This window comes from Mesoplodon densirostris, chromosome 19 (assembly GCF_025265405.1).
Source record: "Mesoplodon densirostris isolate mMesDen1 chromosome 19, mMesDen1 primary haplotype, whole genome shotgun sequence".
Classification (NCBI taxonomy): Eukaryota; Metazoa; Chordata; class Mammalia; order Artiodactyla; family Ziphiidae; genus Mesoplodon; species Mesoplodon densirostris.
The window spans coordinates 13,359,698-13,386,100 of record NC_082679.1 but is presented as its reverse complement, the minus strand read 5'-3'; the positions used below and the strand labels follow the sequence as shown (position 1 = coordinate 13,386,100).

The 26,403-nt window shown below is 55.3% G+C and overlaps 3 protein-coding genes and 1 non-coding gene across 7 annotated transcripts; 2 read left to right on the top strand and 2 right to left on the bottom strand.

Moving 5' to 3' along the window:
* Positions 1 to 3,061: 3,061 nt before the first annotated feature.
* TRNAI-UAU (transfer RNA isoleucine (anticodon UAU)) lies at positions 3,062 to 3,154 on the bottom strand. The gene is given in 2 exon segments: positions 3,062 to 3,097; positions 3,117 to 3,154. It is a non-coding gene; the product is annotated as a tRNA-Ile (tRNA).
* A 313-nt stretch (positions 3,155 to 3,467) lies between these two features.
* Positions 3,468 to 16,816, top strand: PLEKHG2 (pleckstrin homology and RhoGEF domain containing G2). 3 transcript variants are annotated; one of them, XM_060083466.1, is made up of 19 exons: positions 3,468 to 4,342; positions 5,008 to 5,131; positions 5,934 to 6,202; positions 6,281 to 6,381; positions 7,311 to 7,377; positions 7,488 to 7,534; positions 7,779 to 7,929; positions 8,252 to 8,389; positions 8,582 to 8,782; positions 9,227 to 9,319; positions 9,411 to 9,497; positions 10,095 to 10,128; positions 10,220 to 10,321; positions 10,420 to 10,467; positions 10,545 to 10,583; positions 10,750 to 10,766; positions 10,952 to 11,128; positions 11,237 to 12,161; positions 12,244 to 16,816. In XM_060083466.1, exons 2-19 carry the CDS (start codon positions 5,029 to 5,031, stop codon positions 13,812 to 13,814), a joined length of 4,170 nt encoding a protein of 1,389 aa, XP_059939449.1. In that variant the 5' UTR covers positions 3,468 to 4,342; positions 5,008 to 5,028; the 3' UTR covers positions 13,815 to 16,816. The 3 variants fall into 3 exon arrangements, with proteins under 3 accessions (XP_059939449.1, XP_059939446.1, XP_059939448.1); XM_060083463.1 differs by having other exon boundaries at positions 5,931 to 6,202; XM_060083465.1 differs by having other exon boundaries at positions 4,993 to 5,131; positions 5,931 to 6,202.
* Positions 16,817 to 18,173: 1,357 nt separating this feature from the next.
* Positions 18,174 to 20,754, bottom strand: RPS16 (ribosomal protein S16). Of its 2 annotated transcripts, XM_060083711.1 has the most exons (5): positions 20,645 to 20,754; positions 20,406 to 20,507; positions 18,669 to 18,765; positions 18,520 to 18,567; positions 18,174 to 18,381 (listed from the first exon to the last, which is right to left on the bottom strand). In XM_060083711.1, exons 1-5 carry the CDS (start codon positions 20,690 to 20,692, stop codon positions 18,236 to 18,238), a joined length of 441 nt encoding a protein of 146 aa, XP_059939694.1. In that variant the 5' UTR covers positions 20,693 to 20,754; the 3' UTR covers positions 18,174 to 18,235. The 2 variants fall into 2 exon arrangements, with proteins under 2 accessions (XP_059939694.1, XP_059939693.1); XM_060083710.1 differs by having other exon boundaries at positions 18,520 to 18,765.
* LOC132479577 (uncharacterized) lies at positions 20,691 to 24,486 on the top strand. The gene is made up of 5 exons (XM_060083120.1): positions 20,691 to 20,863; positions 20,995 to 21,071; positions 22,938 to 23,087; positions 23,222 to 23,265; positions 24,232 to 24,486. The coding sequence occupies exons 1-5, from the start codon at positions 20,691 to 20,693 to the stop codon at positions 24,484 to 24,486; spliced, it is 699 nt and encodes a 232-aa protein (XP_059939103.1).
* Positions 24,487 to 26,403: the final 1,917 nt, after the last annotated feature.

The window sequence follows — 26,403 nt, the reverse complement described above, 5'->3', positions numbered from 1 at the left end:
ATATATATTGTTAAAATTTTATTTTTTTTGGAATTTTTAAATAAAAGAAATCTGTGTGTAAACTGGAATCCTGGCTCTTCTGCGGTCTAGAGGTAGTGAGATGGGAGGGGAGGACGGTGTGGCCTTTTTTAGAAGCGGGATGGAATCAGCCGATAGCTCCTCCAAACCTCCCCGGAGCCGAGCCGCCAGCGGCGCTTACCTGGCAGGAAGTGACGTCACATGGCCCGGCCATTCACCTGAGAGGGCGGGGCCAGGTGAGATCACCGGGTAGGAACCAGGAGAGCCAGTTCCCGGGGCGTGGGAGGCGCTCCCGTCCCGCCGGGATCCTTGACCCAGCTCTCGGCCGGGCGCGGGCGGGGACGGGATGTTTCCGTCCCCATGGGGCCGAGGGAGGAGGGCGGGGCGGAGTGGGGAGGACGGAATGTGCCGGGGCACGAGCCCAGGGCAAGCGAAGGAGGCCGGCGCGGCGGGTGGGGGAGGGGTCGTCCCGGAAGCCGCGGCGTCCTGGGGTCCCACCGCCCGGCCTTCCAGGATCGGAGAGTGTGGGGGACTCAGGCTTTCGGCATCTCGGCGGAAGCAGCTTGAAAGCCTTCAGGATTCTAGAATGTCAACACTGTGGAATCTCAGACTTGGTCTCTTGGCGGCTTCTAGACCCTGGGTGTCCCAGAACGTTTAGGAATCGCAGAACTGTAGCTTCTGGCTTTCCGGGCTCCTAGACCTTCGGAATTCCAGAATCTTGGCCTGTCGGGATTCGAGAAGTTCGGGATTGCGAGATCTCGACACTTCTGAGCCTTGGAAACTCGTGGTCTCGCGCCCCAGGCGGGGTGGGGGTCGCGGCCGCGCCGGGACGGGGCGGGGCCCCCGGGAAAGCAGCGTCCTCGGACCATACAAGGCAAGAGGCGGCGAGAACCACACTGGGGCGGAGGAGCCCAGCGCCCGGAAGCCGCCCCGCGTCAGTGCCTGCGCCCCGCCCCCTTCCGCCGCGGCCTCCTACCCCTCCCCTCCTTACCCCTCTTCCCCCCGCCCCTCACTTCTCTCTCCTCTCCCTACCTCCCCGCTTCTCCTCCCTCTCAGTTCCTCCTGCCCAGACCCTCCCGCGCCGACCTTCCCCTCCCCTTCTTCCCCCACCCTCCCCAGCTCTTCCCCTCCCCCAGCACTCCTCTCCCCTTCCCCTTTTTAATATCCTTACCTTCCTGCCGCCCATTCCCCGTCCTCTATCCCCTCCTCTCTTTCCTTCCAATTCCCCTCCTCTTCCCCCTTCTGGCCCCCTTTCCTTCTCTCTCCACCCATTCCTTCCCTGCCCACACTCTTCATCCCCTCGGTTCCACCTCCTCACCCCATTTCTCTTCACCCCATTCCCTCCTGCGAGTGTTCTCCTCTTCCCCTCCCCTCCTTGACCTCTCAGCCCTCCTTGGCCCTCTCCCCTCGCCCACTGGCAGGCCCTGACCTTTGATCTCCTCTTCCACGAAGCACCCCCGCCCCCGCGCCCCGTTTTGGGAAAGGGCTCAGGTCCCCATACTTGGAGAGGAGGTTTGGGAAAGAGAGAGAGAGAAACCCAGAAACCCAAAGACGTTGGAGAAGAAGAGCAAGCCACGCAGACATTCACAGGCACTGAAAGAACAAGAAGTAACACATCTCTTGTCCTTCCCTTTGCGAAAAACAGATTCTCTGCCCCTTGGAAACAAACGAACTAACAAACCCTCACTTGCAAAAATGGCACCTAGCACCAGCTACCAGTGCCAAACACCTGAGAGTCATTCCTCTTGACTCTTTCCTCAAACCCACACCCCAATTCAACGTCAGTCCTGTCTGATTCACCTTCTAAAGAGATATTACAATCCACCCTCCGGCCTCCTTCTCTTTCCCCCACCCTGGTTCTATCGGGCATCATCTCCCACCTGAACCATCATAGCAGCCCCTTCCTGGTCTCCTGGCTCAGGCCCCTACCCTCAGTCTCTTCCCCACTCCCCCACTAGGCAACCAGAGGGAAGCTGTCATGACACCTGAGTCAGATCACATAAAAGCCAAAGTCTTAAGTCCTCACCAGCCTACACAGCCTGGCTCTTATCTTTGATCACTCTTGCTCTAGTCACTCTGGCTTCCACCAGTGCATTTGCCATACTTCAGCCACAGGGCCTTTGCACTGCCTGTTCCCTCTGCTTGGAATACTCCCCCAGGTATCCCAACAGCTTACTCCCCTTCTTCAGGTCTCTGCTCAAATGTTTCCTCAGTGAGATGGTCCCTGACTACTATTATTGCAACCCCCATCCTCCCTACCGTGCTCTACTTTTTCCAAGATGTTTATCACCACCTAACTTATAAAATGTACTTAGATCTTATGTTTATAGCAATCTTCCTCCCCCACTAGAATGTCAGATCCTCAGGGGCAGGGACTTTGACTTTGTCTTGTTCACTGCTGTATCACACCTAAACCCTAATCACTCACACAGGAAGCAGTCACATAGTGGTCACAAGCTTCAGAATTTGTTGAAAAAAATAAATAAATCGATTCAGAAATGGGGAGAGAAAGAGAGAAAACTCCAAGACACACACACACACACACACACACACAAAATAGTAACTGTGTGAAGTAATGATGTTAATTAAACATTGTAATTATTTCACAGTTTATACGTATCTAAAATTATTATTTTGTACATCTTGGACTAATGCAATGTTATACGGCGATTACATTACAATAAAACTGGGGTGGGGGTGGGGGCGGGAATCCAAGACAGAAGATGATGGAGAAGGAGACAGTATCACATAGGCAGTTTGCTGAGGACCCATGGCCTGACACACCTACAAAAGTCTTAAACTGATTTGCAGACTGAAATTCCCAGGCATCTAAGAGGCAATACCACCCCCTGGTGACCAAGAGGAAAACGGCACCTCCCCACAACAGAAAACACTCCCTAACAGATCGTCACCAGATTCCCAGGATTCCTCCCAGCTTAAAAATTCAGGAGACCGAAACGTTTATTCTTTTAAATGATGTAGATGTTCGGGTTGATGAATAAGATGCATAAATTTATAAACACCGGTAAGAGAAAACTAAAAGTGCTCCAGGTGAGGATCGAACTCACAACCTCGGCATCGCTCCGCTCGCACTGTTGTATAAGTACCGCGCGCTAACCGATTGCGCCACTGGAGCTCCGGCCGCCCCCTTTCGCCGCGGGGTCTTTCAGTCATTCCTGGCCACGTGACCTTGATGGATTGCTCCGCCTCGTCTTTGCATATACAAATAGGAATCTTTGGATTGACCAATAGGAGAAAGTGCGTTACCAGTTCCGGATTCTCACGCCTGGAAGGCTCTTGCTGTAAAAGGGAAAAGTCCGCGAGGTTTTTGGAATGTGGGGGTGCAGCCTGCCTGGGACTCGCCTTCTCATGAATATTCTGAAAGCAGAGAGGAGGGGTCTTAACCCTTCGCTGGCTGGCCGGCCGGAAGGCGGCCCCTCCCCCCTGCGGGCGGGAACAGGATATGAGCCCGGGCGGCTGGGGGGAGGGGAAGCCCCAGGCGACCGCCCCCCACCCCACTGCTGGGACCGGGCTCTCCAGCCACAGATGTATGTGGCGCCGCCGCCTCCAGAGCCGGCGCCACCCATCCCGGAGCCTGAGGGGTCCACAGTCGCAGACTCCAGCCTCCCGAAACTGCACCGCGTCCTGAGGGACCCCGAAGCCCAGGCCCCAGCGTCCAGGCTAGAGGACCCCAGATATCCAGGTGCCCAGCGCCCCCTCCTGGAGGAGCTAGGAGTCCGGGACATCAGCGCCGCGCCGACCCTGGAGGCCGAGCTTCCTGCACCCGGTTTCCAAGAATTTAGGATCCCAGACCGGAGATTCCCTCCAGAGTTTCCCAGAAAGCTGAGCCCAGGACTCCCGGGGTTTGAGGAACTTGGGATACGGACTCCTAGCGCCCCATCCAGCCCGTTTGGGGTTGAAGCGCCAGCTACTTCAAGAGGACCCTCGAATTTGGGGCTCCCTGCGCTCCCTCCTGGAGTTGGTTTAATCTCTGCTCTTAGAGTTAGGGGAACTCAGGAATCCGGCCACTCCACCCCACGGCCCCATCTAGAAGACTCAGGAATTTGGGTTCCCAGCACCCCCATCTGAGACTCAAGAGTCGAGGCCCCCAGCATCTTCCATTTAGAGGACCAAAGAAATTTGGACCACTGCACCCCATTCTCCGAGAGACCCCGGATTCTGGTTCCTGGATCCTGAGAGCCCGAAGTTCAAACCCCTGACTTGCAGAGACCCAGGAGTCCCGGCTCTGCGCCTCCCCGGGGACCGTGCTAGGGTCGAATAGGAACTGGGCTGCCTCGGTTCGGGGCTGGAGACTCCCCGGGAGGTGAGGGGGGAGGCGAGGGGCCCCGAAGGGTTGGGGGAGGGGGCGGCGCCGCTGCCGCTGAACAATGAGGGGGCGTGCCGGCGGGGGGCGAGCGGAGGAGCTGGCGGGAGTTGGGGGCTAGAGGGGTGTGGGGAGGCGCTGCAGGGGAGCTGCGGCGGTGGGAACAGTGAGCGGATCACTGAGGGACTGGCTGGAGGGGGTCGAGAACTCAGGGCCAGCGCCCCAACTCGCAGCCCTCCGCGGGGGAGGGAGCCGTCTGCAGGACCCTGGCATCCGGTCCCCCAGCCTCCTCCGCCCTCCCCTGGGACCCCGCGGCCTCCCGCCCACGGCTTTTTCCCAGCCCTGCCCCTCGCCCTCGGCTCCAGCCAGAGCCCAAACGTTCCCAGGATCCCTGAGCCTCCGGCCCCAGACACACCAGACTCACAGCTTGGACGACTCTTTCGCTCGCTTTACTCTTTTGTCTCACCCTTTCCATCTTTTTCTCAGTGTTATCTCTCCTTGCTCCCCTCTTTCTGTCACTTTGCCTCTGTCTCCCCCAACAGTTACTCCCTGGGCCGCCTCCCAGGATTTAGACCACACTGTTCGTTCTCAGCCCCCAGCCTCTGAGCGTGGGGGGCAGGGAGGCCTATGGGGTCCTGATATCCAGGAAGGGGGTCTTTCTGCAGAAGCCGCTGAGCCACTCAGCCATGCCCGAAGGAGCCCGTGGACTGGGCCTGTCCAAACCCAGCCCTAGCCTCGGCCGCAGAGGTGAAGTGTGTGACTGTGCGGCTGTGTGTGAGACTCGGACAGGTGAGCCTGTGAGGGAGGGGTGGAACCTGCTGGGCATTCATTCTTTCATGAAAGACAGTGCAACGCTCTGGGGCTGACCCAATGCTGGCAACACAGGCTGACCAAGACAGCCCCAGCCCTGCATGCACAGAGCTCCAGGTCTGGTCCGGGAGATGGACCCATCCCCATACCATGATAGTCCAGAGGGGAAGCCCAGCATTGAGTGGTCAGGGCTGGGATGAGGAAAGCCCCGGGGGCTGTGGGAACTTAATCTGGGAGGTCCAGGGAGGCTTCCCGGAGGAGGGGACATCTAAACTGAGAATTGAAAGATGAGGAGGAATGAGTTGAGAGAGGCAAGGAAGAGTGTTTTGCACAGAGCGAACAGTATGTGCAGGGGCACAGAGGTGAGAAGAGGCTGCTTATTTGAGTAACTGAAAGAAGCTGAGTGTGACTGGAGTCCAGAGGGTAAGAAGTGGTGTGTCGGGAAGAGAGCAGATTGGAAAGGTCTCTAATGGCCACCTTGCACAGGCCCCTGTGGATCTGAGGAATCTGGACTTTACTCTGAGGGCAGGAATGGGGTAATACTCGTGGGAGTGACAGAGTCAGGCCAATTAATAAAGTTCTCCCAGGATGACACATGGAGGTAGATTCAAGGAATGGAGGCCAGCAGTCCAGAGAGGACCCTGATGGGAGAGGACAGGGCACAGTGAGGGGAGCAGGGAGCCCATGGGAGAGCTGTTGAGCAGGGGTGGGTGAGCGTGGGGGCTAAGCACACTTACTCAGTTGGGGAGACCCCTGATCGCCTCTTCCACACCCCCAGCAGCCCCTGCAACCCCCGCCATGGCCTCCCCCCGAGGTTCTGGGAGCTCCACATCCCTGAGCACAGTGGGCTCAGAGGGAGACCCGGCTCCGGGGCCCACCCCAGCCTGCTTGGCCTCCAGGCCAGAGCCCCTTCCAGGGCCCCCCATCCGCCTGCATCTGTCACCCGTGGGGACCCCAGCTTCGGCGAAGCCCTCGAGGCTGGAGCGTGTGGCCCGTGAGATCGTGGAGACGGAGCGGGCCTATGTCCGGGACCTCCGCAGCATCGTGGAGGTGAGGCGGGGGGGCACCCAAGTGCAGTGGGGGCCCAGGCCAGCCCCTCCACCCCTGTAACACCAGTCATTCCCACAGGACTACCTGGGCCCTCTGCTGGACGGCGGGGTCCTGGGGCTGAGCGCGGAGCAGGTGGGCACGCTGTTTGCCAACATTGAGGACATCTACGAGTTCAGCAGGTCAGGGACGGGTGGGATGGGCGGCAGCGCTGGCTCGGGGGGTCGGGGAGGCAGGCTGTGTTCTAACCCCAACCTTGGCACCCCACAGTGCCCTGTCCAGGCTGGAACACGGGGCGTCATGACGTTGGGCAGGGGTCATGATGGGGAGTGAGGATCCAGAGTGGAGGAGGAGTGAGGTGGATGGGAGCCCGAGGGCCCAGATGAGGTCCAAATATCGGGATGGGTCCAGGCAGCGAGATGGGGCTATCGCTATGTCAGGTCTGGGATCGCGATGAATCCAAGGCTTGTGTGGGGCCTGAGGATCATGACTGTGTGAGCATTTGTGTGACCAGCTCATCCTGGGAAACCCCTCAGTCCCAGACAAACCAGAATGGTTGGCCACTCAGTCCAAGGAGCATGACACCAAGTGTCTTAATGACACCTAATTACACTTAATTTCTTTTTTTTTTTTTTTTTTTTTTTGGCCGCACTGCTTGGCTTGCGGGATCTTAGTTCCCCAACCGGGGATTGAACCCGGACCCGGCAGCAAAAGCGCGGAGTCCTAACCACTGGACCACCAGGGAATTCCCTAATTACACTTAAAGTTACTGCAGGAGGTTTGTGAGTCACGACAAGATCTCGGGGTCACAGTGGGATCTTAAGATCATCACAGCTCTGAGCGTCCTGACACCCCTCTCCCTGGGTTGTGCCATGAGACGTCCCAGGCTCATGCCAGCTGTCACAGGATCTCACGCGGAGGAATGTAATGCTGACCAAGCACAAAGTCTGAGCAGGTCGCAGTCTCCCATGTCGCGATCAGAGGACCCTTCATACGGACATGACATCCCTCGAGAGATCCTGGCAGCCACCAAGGCCCCAGTCTCCTGGAGTCCTCCCACAGGGGGCTGGGGGGGCAGGGCAGCCCCTCACCCTTCCTCTCCCCTCCACAGCGAGCTCCTGGAGGACCTGGAGGGCAGCAGCAGTGCCGGGGGCATCGCCGAGTGTTTCGTGCAGAGGGTGAGGCGAGGGCCTGGGCTGGGGCCTGGCTAAGAGGGGAGCAGGCCTGGGCTAGGCGTGGGGGGGGTCATCAGGAACTGAGGTCTCCCTGACTCCCTTGCTGCCCACAGAGCGAGGATTTTGACATCTACACGTTGTACTGCATGAACTACCCGAGGTGAGGGCTGAGGAGCCCCTGCTGGGCCCCAGGCTGTGCCCACGAGCTGATGTGCCAGCCAAGCTCCCTCCACCCCGACCCATCCAGCTCCAAGCCCTGCCATACCGTGACAGCGTCCACCTCTCCCTAACCCACCCCAACCCTGGCGGGCCCCTGAGGGTTCCAAAACCCTGGCCACTCCCTGACCCCTCCCAGCCTTGCCCACTGTAGCTGCAAGTCCCCCTGACCTGTGCTGTGCCCCCAGCTCCCTGGCCCTGCTCCGGGAGCTGTCAGTGTCCCCGCCAGCAGCCCTGTGGCTGCAGGAGCGCCAGGCCCAGCTCCACCACTCACTGCCCCTGCAGAGCTTCCTGCTGAAGCCTGTTCAGCGCATCCTCAAGTACCATCTGCTGCTGCAGGTCAGCTGTGGCCCCTGGGGGGCTGCTTGGGGAGGGGCAAGGTCCTGTCCATTGGCCACCTGGTGGAGCATCTGGAGAGTGGACCCTGGACGAGTTGGGCAAGGCCTGGGAAGGCATCCGGTCCCTAGAAACTGGGCCGGTGCTTGGGGCAGGGTCTTGCTGGCAGTGGGGGCTGGCGCCAGCTGATTTCACTTCGTGTCTTCACCTGTTTGTCTCTCTCCGTCGCTGCCCCTGCCTTTATTTCTCTCTCTCTTTTATCCTTGTCATTCTTTCTTCCTCTGTTCCTCTTCCACTCCCTGGGTGCCTGGTGGCTGCCCTCCAGGAGCTAGGCAAGCACTGGGTGGAGGGCCCAGACGCCGGGGGCCGCGAGTTGGTGGAGGAGGCTATCGTGTCCATGACGGCGGTCGCCTGGTACATCAACGACATGAAACGCAAGCAGGAGCACGCCGCGCGCCTCCAGGTGACCCCTGGGAGAGGGCTGGGACCGGCAGCATGGGGGGCAGCGGGCGTGAGGGCCCTTGCGGGGGGTCGGTCCGTGCCTCGGAGGGCGGGCTGGGACAGCACAGTCTGGTTGCTAACCCCCCTGTGTTGGTGTGCGTGCACCGCCCACCGGTGTGTTCCTGTGCCCGCTGCACTGGCGTGGTCCCGGCAGGAGGTGCAGCGGCGGCTGGGTGGCTGGACCGGTCCGGAGCTCAGTGCTTTTGGCGAGCTGGTGCTGGAGGGTGCATTCCGAGGTGGTGGAGGGGGCGGCCCCCGACTTCGAGGCGGTGAACGGCTGCTCTTTCTATTCTCACGGATGCTGCTCGTGGCCAAGCGCCGGGGACCAGAATACACATACAAGGGCCACATCTTCGTGAGTTCAGGGATGGGGCAGGGCCAGAATGTTGCCTGCCAGGTATGTTCTATACACGCATACCTGCAGACCTAACGGCTGGGGGCAGGATCTGCAAGGAGGGACAACCCAGCTTAAGAGGGCCACGTTTTCTTGAGTCCGAGGCGGGGGGGGCAGGGTTTAATAAGGAGGGGTGAGGCCAGTGGGATGCACGGGTGGTGAGGGCCTGGAGGGGGAGGACCTGGATTTGCCCACCAGACAAGCATCTTCATGGGCAGGTACGTCTTCTTGATCCAAATGAGGTGGGGAGGGCTGGTGAGGGAGAGCTGAGCCCAGCCTGGTGGGGAGAGTCGACAGGGGGAAAGGGGACATCTTTCTAGGGGGTAGGGACCCAGATACACACGAGGGGCACACGGATGAGTCTGAGGCCTCTGAACTTGCCTCCCCTCTCTGCCCCTCATCCAGTGCTGCAACCTGAGTGTGAGCGAGAGCCCTCGAGACCCTCTAGGGTTCAAGGTGTCCGATCTGACCATTCCCAAGCACAGACACCTGCTCCAGGTGAGCAAAGGGTGGAGCTGGGTGGGCAGGGATCCCCCAGTCCCTAGACCTCACCCCTGGCTCCCCATTCCACCCCCACCCCCACCCCCAGGCCAAGAACCAAGAAGAGAAGAGGCTGTGGATTCACTGTCTCCAGCGCCTCTTCTTTGAGAATCACCCCGCCTCCATCCCTGCCAAGGTACAGCTGCTGCCACTGCGGGGGGTCCTCAGGGTGCTGGAGACTCCCCTCCCCCAGTAACACCGAAAAACCCTGAGGGCAGGGGTTGCTGTCTTAGAACGTGATAGTTAACTTGCAGTGTTACGTTGCCTGGGTTTCAATCCCCGTTCCATCACATCCCTGCTTTGTGACTTTAGGCAAGTAATTTAACCTCGCTGGCTTCAGTTTCCTCACCTGGAGGAATGATAGCACCAACCTCATAGGGTTGCGGTGAGGATTAGTCATTATCAGTCACGTAAGGCACCTGACATGTAGCAGCACCCTTTTTTATTTTTCTTTTTTTTTTTTTTGCGGTACGCGGGCCTCTCACTGTTGTGGCCTCTCCCGTTGCGGAGCACAGGCTCCGGACGCGCAGGCTCAGCGGCCATGGCTCACGGGCCCAGCCGCTCTGTGGCATGTGGGATCCTCCCGGACCGGGGCACGAACCCATGTCCCCCGCATCGGCAGGCGGACTCTCAACCACTGCGCCACAGGGAAGCCCAGCAGCACCCTTTAATAGGACTATGCCTGGGGTGCTCAGGGACCAGCCCCCTCATCCCTCATCCTTGTCTCTTTCAGGCAAAACAAGTTCTCCTGGAAAACAGCCTGCACTGTGAGTGGGGGCCCTGGGTTGGGAGGATCTGGCAGAAGAGGAATCACTTCTAAGAAAAAGTAAAGTGTTAGCCCCAAACCTCTCCCTGCAGGTGCTCCTAAAAGTAAGTCTATCCCAGAGCCCCTGACACCTCCACTTGGGTCTCCCCGACCTCGAGATGCTAGAAGTTTCACCCCTGGACGAAGGAACACAGGTAAAAGAGATGGAACCCTGAGTTCCCCCTCCCTCCACTCCTCCCCCAGAAGCCTGGAGCTGGGCTCCTAACAAGGTTCTGATCCGCCTCTCCCACAGCTCCATCCCCAGGACCCGCCACTACCCGCCGTGGCCGCAGACAGTCTGGTGAGTACCGTTCACCTAAAAGTGAACTAGGCATCAGGTGGGACCTGGCCCCTGACATCACTGTGTCCTCCCTCCAGAGCCCCTGAAGGACCCTTACGTCATGTTTCCACAGAACGGTGAGGGACCACCCACCCCAGCCTGCCCCGTCCCTGTCTGTCTGTCTGTTCCCAGGGATGCCCAGAGTTCGTGAGGGAGGGGTGATAGGGACAGCTCATCACTGACAAGGAATAACACTTGTTCTTCCATCTCACTCTTTTTTCTTTCTCATCTCTTCATCCCCAGCTAAGCCTAGGCTCAAGGTGAGAAACATCCTGGGACAGGGTTTGTTTTGGGTCCTGGACTCCTGGGTCTGAGGGAGGAGGGAGCTTGGGTTCCAAAGTGCTGGGTCTGAAGAAGGAGGGGGCTGGGGACTGGATTCCTCTGTCTGAGGGAGGAGGGGGATGGGGCCCGGGACTCCCGCCCTCCTTCCTTTCCTTCCTCACAGCACACTGGCAGTGAGGGGGAGCTCTACCCGCCCTTAGAGCCTCTGCCACCAGTTCCAGCTTCTGAACCCCCTGAGGACCTGGAGGACACTGGGCCCCCCACGCTGGACCCCTCTGGGACCTCAATCACTGAAGAAATCCTGGAGCTGCTGAACCAAAGAGGCCTCCGGGATCCAGGGGTGAGCCGGGCATCCCCTCACGGTGTCCTTGGGGCTCTGGGCCTGCGCAGGCACAGCCTGGGGGTCAGGGGGGCCAACCCACCCTGATACCTTTGGCTTCTTCCTCAGTGCCCACTACAGCCACCCCCCCATGACATTCCCAAGTTCCCCGGAGATTCCCAAGTGCCAGGCGACAGTGACACCCTCGCATTCCAAGCCCTGCCCAGCCGGGACTCTTCAGAAGAGGAGGAGGAAGAAGAGCTGGATATGGATGAACGGGGCCCTTCCCCACTCCACGTCCTAGAGGGGCTCGAAAGTTCCAGTGCGGCTGAAATTCCTGACATTCCCAGCCTTTCCAAAAATCCTGATGTACCCAACCTCCCTGAAATTCCCAGCCTTTCTGAAATTCCCCAAATGCCCCGCCTTCCCAGTCTCTCTGACATCTCCAGTGTTTTTGAAATGCCCTGCCTTCCAGCCATACCTAGTGTCCCCGACATTCCTAGTCTTTCCAGCGCTCCCACCCTCCCCTGTGACTCCTGGCTCCAGGGACCGCTGCAGGAGCCGGATGAGGCTCTAGCCACCAGGAGAGAACTCTTCCCTGGAAGCAGTTCTGGAAAACTGGGAGAGCCCTCCTCAGAAAGCAGGGCAGGGCAAGAGGAGGGTGAAGGAGTATCATACCCAGATTTCCAGCCCCGGGATGCCACCCAAGATCAGGAATTCCCAGATGAGCTGGAGTTCCGCTCTTGCTCAGAAATCCGGAGCGCCTGGCAGGCACTGGAGCAGGGGCAGCTGGCCCGGCCAGGTTTCCCAGAGCCACTGCTGATCCTGGAAGATTCAGATCTAAGTGGAGGCAGCAGAAGCGGGAAAGCAGGAGCCCCAGCTTCAGAGAGGTCAGCGTCCCGAGTGCGAGAGTTGGCCCGGCTTTACAGCGAGCGGATCCAGCAGATGCAGCGGGCTGAGACCCGGGCATCAGCCAACGCCCCCCGCCGCCGGCCACGGGCTCTGGCCCAGCCGCAGCTGTTGCCCTGCCTGCCCCGTGAGCAGGCTGAGCCAGGTGAGGTCCAGGTGTGTGGTTGGCAGACACAGCCCATGTGGGGGCATCCATCCTAACTCGATCCACCTTTCTTTGCATACAGGGCCCCTGCCTGCCTTTGGACATGTGCTCGTATGTGAGCTGGCCTTCCCGCTGACCTGTGCCCAGGAATCTGTCCCCCTAAGCCCTGCTGCCCAGGTTCAAATTGCCACAGCTGTGACTAAGCAGGGAGGCTGCCTGGACGGCCAGGGTCTAAATGTTTCAAGTTTGCCTGAGCAAGACCATCTGGGCATCCAGGTTCCAGCTGCTACCCCTCTGCCTGAGCAAGGAGGCCTCTGGAATATCCGGATTCCAGCCACCACACCTTTGCCCACGCAGGAAGGCCCCCCCAACGGCCAGATGCCAGCTATTAAAACTTTGCCGGATCAAGAAGGCCACCCGGAAATCCAAGTTCCAGCTGCCACTCCTTTGCCCGAGCATAGAGGCCACGTGGATATACCGGTTCCATCTACCACCTCTTTTCCTGAGCAAGGATGCCACGTGGACATCCAAGTTCCAGTCACCCCAGCTTTGCCTAAGCGGGGAAGTTGCTCTGATGTCATGGTTTTAGCCGCCACTCCTACGCCCGAGCAAGAAGGCCACCTGGACAGCCAGAACCCAACCAACACCCCGTTAACTAAGCAAGGAGATTCTAGGGATGTTCCGGTCCCAGCCACTGCCTGTGGCCAAGCCGTCGATCCTTTGCTTATACACAGAAGCAGCCTGGACCCTCAGATCCCAGCTGACACCCCACTGCCCTTGCAACATGACCTCCCCGACATTCAGGTTCCGGGTACCTCACCTTTCCCTGCACATGGAGGCCACCTAGACCATCAGACCCCAGCCAACACTCTGCCGTCCTTGCCCCAGGACCTCCCACACGTACAGGTTCCAGCTGCCACACCTTTCCCGCAGCCACAAGGCCTCACGGACACCCAGGTCCAAGCCCTCCCACCTTTGCCCCAGCAGGGAGGCCTCCCGGACATCCAGGGTCCAGCTGCTGTGCCTCTGCTTGAGGAGCAAAGCCTCACAGACCTGCAGGTTCAGAAACTGACACCTTTGTTGGCGCAGAAGAGCCTCACCAACGACCACGTTCCAGCTGCCCCGCCTCTGCCTGGGCGAGGAGGCCCTCGGGACATTCAGGGCCTGTTACCCACCCGAGTCCAGACCACGGTGGTTTTGTCTAAACAAGGAGGCCACGCGGTCTCTCACGTTGCCAGGTCAGAGTCTTCAGACTTGAGCCCACCCCACAGTCCCCAACTCGCAACCCGGCAGCTCCTGGGCTCCAACGCAGCTGCCCTCTCAAGATACCTGGCAGCCTCATACATTAGCCAGAGCCTGGCGCGGCGGCAAGGGCCTGGAGGAGAGGCTCCCCCAGCTTCCCGGGGCCCTTGGTCCTCCTCCGCCCCCACGTCACGGGCACCTTCACCACCACCCCAGCCTCAACCCCCAGTGCCCCCAGCCAGGAGGCTCAGCTATGCCACCACGGTCAACATCCATGTCGGGGGTGGCGGTCGGCTACAGCCAGCCAAGGCCCAGGTCAGGTTGAACCACCCTGCTCTCTTGGCAACCCCCCAGGAATCGGTGGGCCTTCGCAGAGCCCAGGGGGCTCCCGATGCCCCTTTCCACATGTGAGCCAGGATGTCGGGCTTCTTGAAAAGCAGAGACTTCAACCAGATGCCACAGACGCTCAGAATTCACCCCGAAGTCCAGACGCTGAACGCAGGTCTAAAAATTGCCACAGCTTTCCAACACCTGGAGTCTTTGGCGAATGGGCCTTATTACTTAACCTGGATTAACCCAGCAGGGATGGGGAAGGGGATGTCATTAATATTTTGTTAATTAATATTATGAAATTATGTATCTTTCCCCATTCTGGGGGCCGTGGGGGATGACAGAAGACAACAATGAATGGGAAGGTCTGATACAGCACCAATCAGTCGTTCTGAAAATTTGGGGAATCTCAGACTCCTTTGAGAATTACTGAAGACTGGACCCATTACAGTTTGGTGTATGATTTTAGAGGGTTTATGAACTGCTTGATGCCTATCCAGGAAGGCCAAGTTAAGAAGCTTTTTCCCAAGCAGATCCCTCAAAATTCATTCCCTTAGTTTATCCAGTTGATGTGTCCCACTATCATCTATTCCTCTCATCTACTTAGCCAATTCTATCCACCCAGCTATCTCTCTGTCATCTCTCTCTGTCCATCCGTCTTCCAGTCCATCATCCCACCCATGTCTTGCTTCATTCAACTTTCTCTACCCTATTCATCCATCATCCTACCCCACCCCCCATCTAGCACCCATTCCTCCTTCAATCCACTCATCTATTATCCCACCTGTGCATCTTCTCCAACCAACTCTCTCCATTCATCCATTTGTCCCTCCGTATTCCCATCTATGTCCATTCATTCATACATCTCATCACTCAACCATCTCCTAATCCATCAAGCCAGCCGTCCATTTAACCATCTCTACCACCATCCATCCAACCATTTTAATCTCTTTACATCCATCCCTCCTTAATTGGATTCTTCTGGGTCTTGGTACTACAAAATTTCAGAGACAGTTCCCTGCTAATGCCAAAATGGATCAGGTTTGGGGTTCTGGCAGAAGTGTCCCACATCTGCCTTACTTCTCTTGGCAACCACTCTCCACCCTCCTAAGTATTCCAGTTCTTGTACCCACCCATCGAATTCTTGTGTCAGATCTCTTAACTCCCTCTCTCTAGTTGGGGACCTCTACAGTGCCTCAATATTCCCCCACACCCCACAGTAATTCAGGTCTTAGGGACAAAGGCCTTTATATTAAGATCGTTCTGTCCTCCCAGCAGTGGTATGCCCAGTGAGCAGCACAATTTAAGCAGTTTCTTTGGTGGAAGCACTTAACCTCTTGTGCTTTAGTGCATCATCTATTTAGTCTTCCCTGGAATTCTCTCAGACACCACAGCATCATGGCTGAGTTGGAAGTCCTAGCTTTTCTAGTACTTGCTGTGTTAACTGCCCTCCGAGCCTGGGTTTCCTCATCTGTACAATGAGGACAGCAATATCTGCCTCGCAGGATCATCGTAAAGTTTCAGTGAGCGTATCCTTACTTCCCAAACATATTTAAGCCTAACTCATCGAGGCAGTGTTCAAATCAGATGCCCCAGGATCCAGTCCCAACCCATGGAATGAGAACCTCCAAAGGCAGGAGCCTAAGAATCTGGTTTTTAACAGTCAATTAACGGCAACAACAAAAAATGCTGTTATAGTACTAACTGCATACCACAGGCATTAGTCACTTTATTTGAACTCGTTCACTTTGAGTCCTCACAACATCCCTAAAAGGCAAGTGAGGATGATTTTTACTCCCCACTTTAGAGATGAGGAAACTGAGGCACAGAGAGGATAAGGGACTTGCCCAAACAAGTGGGAAGGAGCAGAACTGGGACTCATCCACACTGCCAAGCCCGTTGGCACTTTTACTGAGTGTGTCAGTCGCTATTCTTGTCACTGGGGGCACAACAGGGAACAATTCCATGCCCACAAGGGGCTTGCAGCCTGGTGCTCCAAAGGCCCTAGGTAATTGGTCATTAGCTGGGTAAACTGAATAAGTCCTGGCTCAATACGCATTAGCTGCCGGCTTCTATTCAGTTACTGAGTGGTCACCATGCCATACACTGGGGCCTAGGCTGAGTCGGCTTCTTGGCCTGGACCTGCTCCACCGCAGCCTCCCGACAAAGGTCAGGACTGAGGCTGGCCCTCCCCTCTTCCGCCCCCGGCTGCACATTCCCAGCTGAAAGAAAGTTCCCAGCCTGGCCTGGGCTCCCAGCGGTGCCGGAATTCCTGGTATTTGAGGAGGCAGCGGGGAGGAAGGAGGCTGTCTGCTCCAAGGCTTGCAGTGAGGAAGGCGAGGCAAGCCCCCTTGGCCACTCCAGAGGCGGCCCAGCTGTGCCTCTGGGAGGGGGCTAGGAGTCTCAGTAAGGGGGTCTCCGGACCCCGTGGGAAAACCCTGCGCACTAGGCCTGCGTCGGGCCCTCCTACTCCCTCTGCCCCTGAATTCCATTCCTCCTGCCTGCCCAACTCCTACCTCTGCGTCATGACCCCAGCTCCAACGCCTCCTCAGAATACCTTTCTTGCTGGTCTACTACAGCCTGCCTTTTGTAAACTGTCTTTAGAGCTGCATTTAAGACAGGCTTGAAAAGGGAAAGGGCAGCCGTCCACTGCCTTCTCTGAGACATTGCTGCCCTCCTTGGGATGTTTAGGTTAATGCCAGCCAAGCCCAGTTACCCCGAGTTAACTCCAGCTCCAGTGCAAAACTTGGTGAGGTAGTTACTTAGCCACTAGGCTTTCTCACCAGCTAACACGAAGACACCTGTCGCCAACCTCACAGGGATGCTGTGAACACTTCGCCTGGCAACCAGCTGGAGCTCAATCAACCCCGCTCCCCGTCTGCAGGCAGCACTTCATTTGTATGTTTTCTCTGTGCACCAATGCTGTCCCGCAGAAGTTTCCTGTCAGTGATGACGTTCTCCTCAGTGCAGCCCAGCTTGGCGGCCACACGTGGCTACGGTTTGGGTAGGGCAGACATACAAAAAAGGGCAACTAGTCAGTAAATCCCAAGATCCTTCTTGTATAAAGAAAATTTGTGAAACTACTCCTTGATTAAGTGTGTGATGATGTTCTTGCCAGTACGCTCAGCAGGGGGAGTAGTGAGGAAGCCCACCTGGGGGCAGATCGCTTAAGTATCCAGGTTGGCTGCAAAGGCTGGTATGGAAGCACAGATGCCCTTCCCACCCCAATGATGTTCACTAGCTTCCGTTAAAAATGGGGAAAGAGGGCTTCCCTGGTGGCACAGTGGTTGAGAGCCCGCCTGCCGATGCAGGGGGACATGGGTTCGTGCCCCAGTCCGGGAAGATCCCACATGCCGCGGAGCAGCTGGGCCCGTGAGCCATGGCCCCTGAGCCTGCGCATCTGGCTCCACAATGGGAGAGGCCACAACAGTGAGAGGCCCGCATACTGGGGGGGGGGGGAGGGGAATGGGGAAAGAAACTGAAGGCAACTCAGTTCACAAACAGCACTTCCCTATACATATACCAGGGCCGTCCCACAGAACTCTCTTCCATGACGGGAATGCTCTATCATCTCTGCAGCCCAGTGGTAGCAACTGAGAGCCCATCTATGTCAGCTGTTATCATCCCATGGCAGACACAACAGATGAACAAGTCCTCAGACCTTTATGTTCCCAGGCCCATAAGGACAGTCACCACACTGAGCGTGTAACTGGGACCTGCTTTAAGGAAGCCATGGGGAGTGGCAGACTTCTCAGGAGTTACTGTTGACATCCTGAAGGATGTGGCCAATCGGGGGGAAATCATGCACCCATCCACAGTGGGGTGGTTACAGCCCCCTGCCCCAATGTCAGTCCTATCTACACTACAGGTTGGCATTAAGAAAAATTCTTTTCCCAACACAGGCATGGATGGCTCTTAGTTGCTGACTTAAAGACTCCATCCAGGCAGTTTCTCCTCACTTTGTAGTAAAGATTATTGATCTTCCACATTTCCCCTGCTCTTCCCTGACATGTCATTAAAACAACAGCAAAGAGACTTGCTGGTGGCGCAGTGGCTAACACTCCACATTCCCAATGCAAGGGGCCTGGGTTGGATCCCTGGTCAGGGAACTAGATCCCACATACCGCAACTAAGACCCGGCACAGCCACATAAATATTTAAAATAAATTAAAAAATAAAACAACAGCAAAAAGATTGGGAAAAAAAAAACTCACAAGGATACCCCAACACAACCAATGACCTAGAACCACGCCCACCTCAGCTGTGCCAACACACTGAACTCTACTGGAGGTGCACAGAAACTGAGACCAGGTCTGCTCCCACCAGCCTCTCCAACCCAACCCATCTCCTACCCCGAGTGGTAGCCTCTAGAAAGGCTTCTGGGGCATCTCTTGCATTCCTTTTAGACAAAGACCACCACAGAAGACCACAACATAGTCCTTAAAACCTTAAATCCCATAACGTTTTTATTATAAAGGTGAACCCTGATCTTTATGATGGGCTTATCGGTAGGATTTCTGGTAGCGAGCACGGGCACCAGGACCTCCAAACTTTTTGGATTCGCAGCGACGGGGATCAGCTACCAGCAGGGTCCGGTCATACTGGATGAGGATGTCTTTGATCTCCTTCTTGGAAGCCTCATCCACGTCTGGGGATTAAAGTATGGGTGAAGATTTAGATATGCCAGGAAGTGTCCTCCTGCTCTTTGTGACTAAATGCAAGAGTGCCAGAGCTAGACCTTGACCTGCCCCCACCCACCTGATGGGAAGGACCCACCCTCACTCACATTTCTGGTAATAGGCCACCAAGGCTTTGGAGATGGACTGGCGGATTGCTGTGCGAAAGAAACACACACACAAAAAAGGTACATCAGCTTTAGGAACACCCAAGGGTAGGACCCACCTTCCACCCATGTGCCCAGTTCCTGGGACTCACCGTAAATCTGAGCTACGTGACCACCACCCTTCACTCGGACACGAATGTCAACACCAGCAAATCGCTCCTTGCCCAGAAGCAGAACAGGTTCCAGTAGCTAGAACAACAGAAAGCATGACAGGATTTTAGATCACAACCCGGGCAGCCAAGCCACCTCACTGAACATTCCTCCCCAACTCTCTCCAAGTAGCTTCGGCCACCACTGGCCTCAAAGTATTAGTGGAAGAGGGCTGGGCTGTTACTCAAGGCACTCGGCACAGCCAGCAAAGCAGGGAGGTTTCCAGAACAGAAGAGATTGCTGAAGGCAACCTGAAACTTGAGGTGGGCTCCCTCCTCTGTGTTTCCCTCTGGACATCAGATTACCTATCTTTAAGACTGATTCTTAGAATGCTGGCACTTTAGCCCAACACTAAGGAAAACCTCTGCAGCCACTAAGGCTGCCCCAAACAGTGAAAAGCCACTCCTGAGCTATGTCACATGCTTTCCCCACCTGAGCTCTGTGCCCTCCCTTTGAGCCTCACAGATTTCCAGATTACAACTATGTTATAACCCTACTTTGTTTTCCCTACTTCAGGCCTCAGCTCACAAGTCTCCCCCGACCCTGCTCTGACGCTTCCACCCAGGTTTGAGCCAGAAACCTTCTCTGGGTTCCTCTACGGCAGCTCTGACTACTTTGGAGCAGTGTCTGGTACTGGGGTCCAATGTGTCTCCCCCACTGGATTGGGAGCTCTGTGAGGGCAGGCCCTGAAGCCAGCAGGGTCACTGATTTGTCTCCAGCGCTCAACACAGGCTGCACACACAAAGCCTTTGAGTAAACTGACAGTAAGAATAAGCCACAATACTCAATTATCTGCTATACAAAGGAATCTCAGACACCACCTTATCAAGTTTTAACTAACCCTGCAACGGAGACGTTACTCTCACCTTTAAAAGCAATAGACTTGACAAATGCATTCTCACACACACGAACAACCTCACAAGGAGAGTCCAATTTACCCTCACAACAGCCCTCCAAGGTAAGAATCATTCCTCTTTTACAGAAAAGGTAAGTTACTGCCTCAAATCACACAGCCAGAAACGGCAGAAATCAAACTCGGATCTCTGTCCATTCTGAGCCAAAGAAACTGAGACCTTCCAATAAAACTTTATTCAGGGAGAAAAAAAAAAACAAACTGAGGCTCAGACAGGAAGAGGAGGAACTCCTTTCACAGCCAAGCACAACAAACTCAAATTCTTGTTCTTATAATGCTTATTAACTATGTACAATATTCTAACTCTACTTTAATCACAATGTTTTGAAAAACAAAACATTGATTCCTGTTGTCGGAGAGTGTACTATGCTAAAAGTCAAAACATTAAGATATAAACAACCTTATGTCCCCCATTAACTTACTGCAAGAAATCAGACCACATAAACTCGGGTAATCCCCATGCCATCCGGTCCCCAAAATTGAGAGAGCTTCCAAATAACCCAATTAAGCACGTGTTTAATCTTCAACATCCACGTTTCCACTCTCAATTCAAGCTTTTATAACATCGCCTGAACCCCCAACACCCGACTCCATTCATCGACAAATACCCCATTTTTCTGTCCCCTACTCAGCTTCTAAACGTCCCACTGTTGACACCAGACCCTTCAGCTTCCAAGATCGACGAGCTCCAGGAACCCACTTACTCCAACATCTCCATCTCCAGAACCCTCCACTCAACCCAAACAACCATCCTCAATTCCGGCACCTTGTACTGCAGCGTGCGAGGTTCGATCATCTCCAGGGGTCGCCCGTTCACCTTAATGAGGCCGTTACCTCTTTTACAGTGCGCCACGGCCGTGGCCGTCTTCTGCGGAAAGCGAAGAGAAAACAACGGAGCCACGTGAGCTCCGGGCCCCGGCTCCCAAGTCGACCCCAGACACCTGCCCACAAGCCTCTCCCCGACCCAGGCCTCCCCTCGCCCATACCATCGGGAGCCCGGCTTACCTTGCGTCCGAAGACCTGCACCGACTGCAGAGGGCCCTTGGACGGCATGGCTGCTGACGTTCACAAGAGCTCCTCACCGCGCGGCGCCGCAACCGGAAAAGGAAAGTACGGGCCCTCCCTGGCTGCTTTTCAGGGTCTGCGCAGGCGCGTTGTGCTCACCTTCGCGACAGGAGGGAGTTTTACGGCTCGTGGGCGGGGCTTTGGATTGGCGGCGGGAAGGTGGGTCCAGAGAGCGGAGGGGGCGGGACCCAGGAGCGGAAGGGGCGTGGCTTGAAGGGTGTCGGGGGCTGACAGAGAAGGGTGAGGACAAGCCGAAATTCACATCCTTGGTCTTCATTGATCACCTCCAGTTCTCATTTGCATTTAGGCTCTTTAATAACCTCTTTCCGCTTCCATACGCAACCGATTATCACCCTCTTCGAAGGAGGTTTGTGTTACTGCTTCATCATCGGCAATCTTCTTCCCCTCTGGAGTTCCCTTCCGAGAAACCTGGCAGGATTCAGACTCCCCCTACGTCCTAGAACCCACCTCCTTAGAGAGTCCCCCCAGAATCCTCTTCCTCTTAGAGCTCCCTACCCCGAAGTCTGGCTTTCACCAGAACTTCCTTTCTTTTAGAGTCTCCTCCTGCCAGAATTTGTCTCTAAGAGGTCTTCTCCCAAATCCCCCTCCTCAGAATCCTCACACTAGACTCCTTCTTTCCCTGAATCTCCCTCCACTCAGGGCCCTTTCCCCCCACATAATTCTCCCCAGAATCTTTCTCTCCTCAGACCCACGAGCCCTAGAATCCCCCTTCTTAAGAAGCTCCTTCTCCCCCAATCCGCTTTTCCCGCAACTGTCCCCCTAGAACCCGTTTTCACAGAATCATCACTTTCAGAGGCCCCGCCCTCAAAATCTACCTTTCCCAAGAATTTGTTTTCCTTCAGAGCCTCCTCTCCCCAGCAATTGTCTCCCCTGAAATTTGCCTCCCCACTAGAATCCCCCACTCCTTGGAGACCCTCCCTCCAAAATTCCACTCTTCAGAGTCTCTGAGAACCCTCTTTCTCCAGACCCCCCCAAATCACCCTCCTCTCTAGGCCCCTCCCACACAGAATTCTCTATCCCAGGGGTCCCCAACCCTCAGGATCTAACGCCTGGTGATCTGAGGTGGAGCTGATGTAATAATAATAGAAATAAAGTGCACAATAAATGTAATGCACTTGAATCACCCCGAAACCATTCTCATCCCCACCCCAGGTCCTTGGAAAAATTGTCTTCCACGAAAACGGTCCCTGGTGCCAAAAAGGTTGGGGACCACTGCTCTAACCCCAGTCCCCCCAGCCCATCTGAGGAACCTCAGGATTGGGTAGCTCCCTGGCTCCCCACCACTCAGGATGCTCCCTCCCTAGCCCAGAGCTTCCTCTCAGGGCTGCAGGGAGCCCACCGTTGCCTCAGTTTCTCTGGCAGCACTGGGTCTGGAGTCCAAAGTGCAAAGGGGTGTGGTGGCTCACCTGTTCCTGGAGGGCCCAAGACAGGGTGGAGATTGGTGGGCGGGTCGGGGGCCAGAGGGAGGATCCTGCAGCTCAGAATCCAGCTCCTAAAGGGTGAGAGAGGGAGAGGAGCCAGGCCCCGGGGAGAGAGGAAGGGAAGACCCAGAGGCTGACTTGGAGGGACCCACGGACAGATACACAGCACAAGAGAGAGACAGGCACACTTGGAGGTGAAGGCAAAGACGGGACCAACAGAGGAGAGGAAAAAGAGAGACACCAGGTCAGTCAAAGATAGAGCCAGGAGACACAAGTGATAGAGATCCAGAGGCAGAGAGGCCAACCCTCAGAGAAAGAAGATGGGCAGGTACAGGCAGGCACGAAGATTCCAAGACACTTTCAACAGAAATAGAAGTAGAAAGCAGAGCAGAGACTCCCAAATATGCACCTGCAGACACAGATAAAGGCTAACACTGGCGTTTTCCAGTGAGAAGACAGGCCACAGAATGCACACACTTTCACACACTCTGTACTGCCTTATGGGCCTCTTTGGGGGGTAGGGGAAGCTTCCAAACTCTCCAGTCTCTCCACGGTGATCCTCGTAGCCTCGCTAAGTCTGGTATCTTGGGTGGGGGGGAAAGAAGGGGGTCTGGGAGTCCCCTGACCTAGGTCCTCCCTACTCTAGGGTCACCATCTCCCCCAGCCTCTTGGAGTACATTTCCTGGGTATCTGTGGATTGAGTAAAGCTGGAAGGGAGGGAAAGGGGGCAATTCCCCTCACCTATTCCAGTTTTCCAACTTGCTCCCACTCTCTGTACCTCTCATTTCCAGGACCCCAGGCCGGAACCAGAGAAAGTCTGGGGGTGGGCAGGGTGCCCATCTGGACCATCCTCCTGCTGGTGCCGCCCTTGGGAGGCCTAGGACCACCCTTCTGCCCAAGGGAGACTTTCTACTTCCTCATTGCCATCATGAAGGTGCTGATGAGGAGGGAGGGAAGAGCCAGCAGACAGGGGCAGGCTAGTTAGGGAGTGGGTGGGGGGCATGTTTGAGGAAGGGTCAGTCTCCCCCCCCCCACCCCCAAGATCTGATTTTACTCCCTACCCGGCCATTGTAAGGAAGCAAAAATGATGGCACTCTTTACACCGCAGATGATCTTTTGGTGAGTATCTCATTAGCTCCTTACTGAAGTTGGAAGTTTAGGGAGAACCCACTAGGCTCAGAACACGCACATGTTAAGGCCAGGAGACAGGCAGGCTGGTATTCTGGCTGACCAGCTCCTGACCCACCCCAGCCTTGACAAATATATATGGCTGCGTTGTGTCTTCACTGCTGCACGCAGGCTTTCTCTAGTTGCAGGGAGCCGGGGCTACTCTTCATTGAGCAGCACGGGCTTCTCATTGCGGTGGCTCCTCTTGATGCAGAGCACGGGCTCTAGGCCTGTAGGCTTTAGTGGCTGTGGCACTTGGGCTCAGTGGTTGTGGCACATGGACTTAGTTGCTCCGCGGCCTGTGGGATCTTCCCGGATCAGGGCTCAAACCCGTGTCCCCTGCATTGGCAGGCGGATTCTTAACCACTGCGCCACCAGGGACGTCCAACAAATATATTTTATTCACTGCTGTCTCTAACACCTACTACAGTGACTGGCACATAATCACAACACAGGATGATGGTGATGATTACAGCTGTTCTTATATAGTGCTTACCCTGTACCAGGTACTGGGCAGTATATTAGCTTAATTACTCTTCACGCTGACCCTATGAGGTAAACAAGGCCATCATGTATGGATGTGAAGGTGTACACTGCACAAGAATCCCACATCTACAAGGACAGTATTCTCATCCTGGATATATTTGTCAGTTTCCGACAGACGGCAGTAAAGTATCTTGTTCTAACAAAATCAGCACTTAGAAGTACTTTAAGGAAGGAGTGTCTTTTTCTAACTTACACAGGTGCACTTCCAGTAAGGTAGAAGGTAGGGATTATTCAGAGCTCCACTTTACAGATGAGGAAACTGAGGCTCAGAGAGGTGAAGGGGCTTGTCCCAGGCCACAGGTCAGAAATTGTGGGGGTGAGGACTTGGGATCAGCCCTTGCCCAGAGACACCAGATCATTCTGTCCCCACAGGTGTGTCCTGCTGAGGCTCTAGGCTGCTTCTGGCTGGAGCTGTCTGTGATTGGGTTTGAGGAGGGCCCATCCATGGAGACTGCTGTGTTCCGGCTACAGCGCCTATTGGATGCCCTGGGGTCCTGGCTGTGGGTGACTGGCTGGGGCCCTTGTCCACCCTGTGGAGGATACCCTCAGAGACCTGTCCATCTTTTTCTGGCCAAACTCTTGGAGTTAAAACAGGGGGCTTGTGCTCAGCATCTGCCCTCAGCATGAACCTGGGAGGATACAGACTCCCTGGTACTCCCGGAGAGGCTGCGTGGAGAGAGGGAGAGGAGATTTGGTCTCCAGCCCCTGTTCCCAAACCCCAAGCCTTCTCCTTCTAGGCCAGAGGACCTCACCTGGAGCCCCAGAAGCCAGGGGAAGAGGAGAGAAGGTAAAAAATAAGGTGAGATCTGAAGCCTGAAGTCTCTGACCTACTGGGGCAGAGGGTTGGATAAATTGCCCACACCTGTCCCCGTTGGTCTCCGTCTCTTTCAGACACTCCCTCCTCTCTCCTCTTCCAGGAAGGGACCGAGAATTGCACACCTGTCCTCCAAACTCATCCCCATCCCTTGAGGACAGGAAGAGTCTTGTGGCTCACATTCCTGGCTGCAAATAGTCACCACCTGGAAAACTTTTAAGTGATGCTGATGGCCAGGTCCCAGCCCAGAGAATTTGACAATTGGTCTCTGGTGAATCCTGAACATCTATATATGTATTTTTTGAATTTCATTTATTTTTTTTATACAGCAGGTTCTTATTAGTTATCTATTTTATACATATTAGTGTATATATGTCAATCCCAATCTCCCAGTTCATCCCACCCCCACCACCACCCCCTGCCACTTTCCCCCCTTGGTGTCCATACGTTTGTTCTCTACATCTGTGTCTCTATTTCTGCCCTGCAAACCGGTTCATCTGTACCATTTTTCTAGGTTCCACATATATGCGTTAATATACGATATTTGCTGAACATCTATATTTTTAAAATCAACTCTATTGAGGCATAATTTACATACATTTTTTAAAATATAAATTTATTTATTCATTTATTTATTTTTGGCTGCGTTGGTTCTTTGTTGCTGCGCGCGGGCTTTCTCTAGTTGCGGTGAGCAGGGGCTACTCTTCGTTGAGGTGCGCGGGCTTCTCATTGCGGTGGCTTCTCTTGTTGCCAAGCACGGGCTCTAGGCATGCAGGCTTCAGTAGTTGTGGCACGCGGGCTCAGTAGTTGTGGCGCATGGGCTTAGTTGCTCCGCGGCATGTGGGATCTTCCTGGACCAGGGCTTAAACCCGTGTCCCCTGCATTGGCAGGTGGATTCTTTCTTTTTTTTTTTTTTTTTTTTTTTTGCGGTACGCGGGCCTCTCACTGTTGTGGCCTCTCCTGTTGCGGCCTCTCCCGTTGCGGAGCACAGGCTCCAGAAGCGCAGGCTCAGCGGCCATGGCTCACGGGCCTAGCCGCTTTGCAGCATGCGGGATCTTCCCGGACCAGGGCACGAACCTGTGTCCCCTGCATTGGCAGGCGGACTCTCAACCACTGCGCCACCAGCGAAGCCCGGCAGGTGGACTCTTAACCACTGCGCCACCAGGGAAGCCCCTACATACATTTTAAGTGTACATTTCAATGAGTTCTGACGAATGGATATATACCACCACATTTCCATCACCCCAAAGCATTCCTTTATGCCTCTTCCCAGTCTCCATCTCTAGTCCTAGACACTCACTAATCTGCTTTCTGTTTGTATAGATTAGCTTCGCCTGCTCTAGAATTTCATATGAATGGAATAATATTGTACGTATCCTAGTGTCTGGCTTCTTTCACTCAGCTAATGTTTTTCAGATTCATTCATATGTGTATCAATAGCTTGTTATTATTCCATTGCATGTATGTACTGCAACTTGTTTATCCATTGTCTTCATGATGCACATTGGGTTGTTTCCAGTTTGGGGCTATTATACATCTCTCTCTCTTATCTTCTCAACTATTCTGATGTGCTGCCAGGTTGAGAGTTGAGAACCACTGATACACCAAAGAAGAGCTTTCCACAGGGAGAAAATGACAGTTCCTGCTCCTTCCTGGAGTAAATGTCTTCCTGCAGAAGTGTCAATAGGCATTTTTATGTGGACTCCTATTTTAAAGAACTGCTGTTTAAA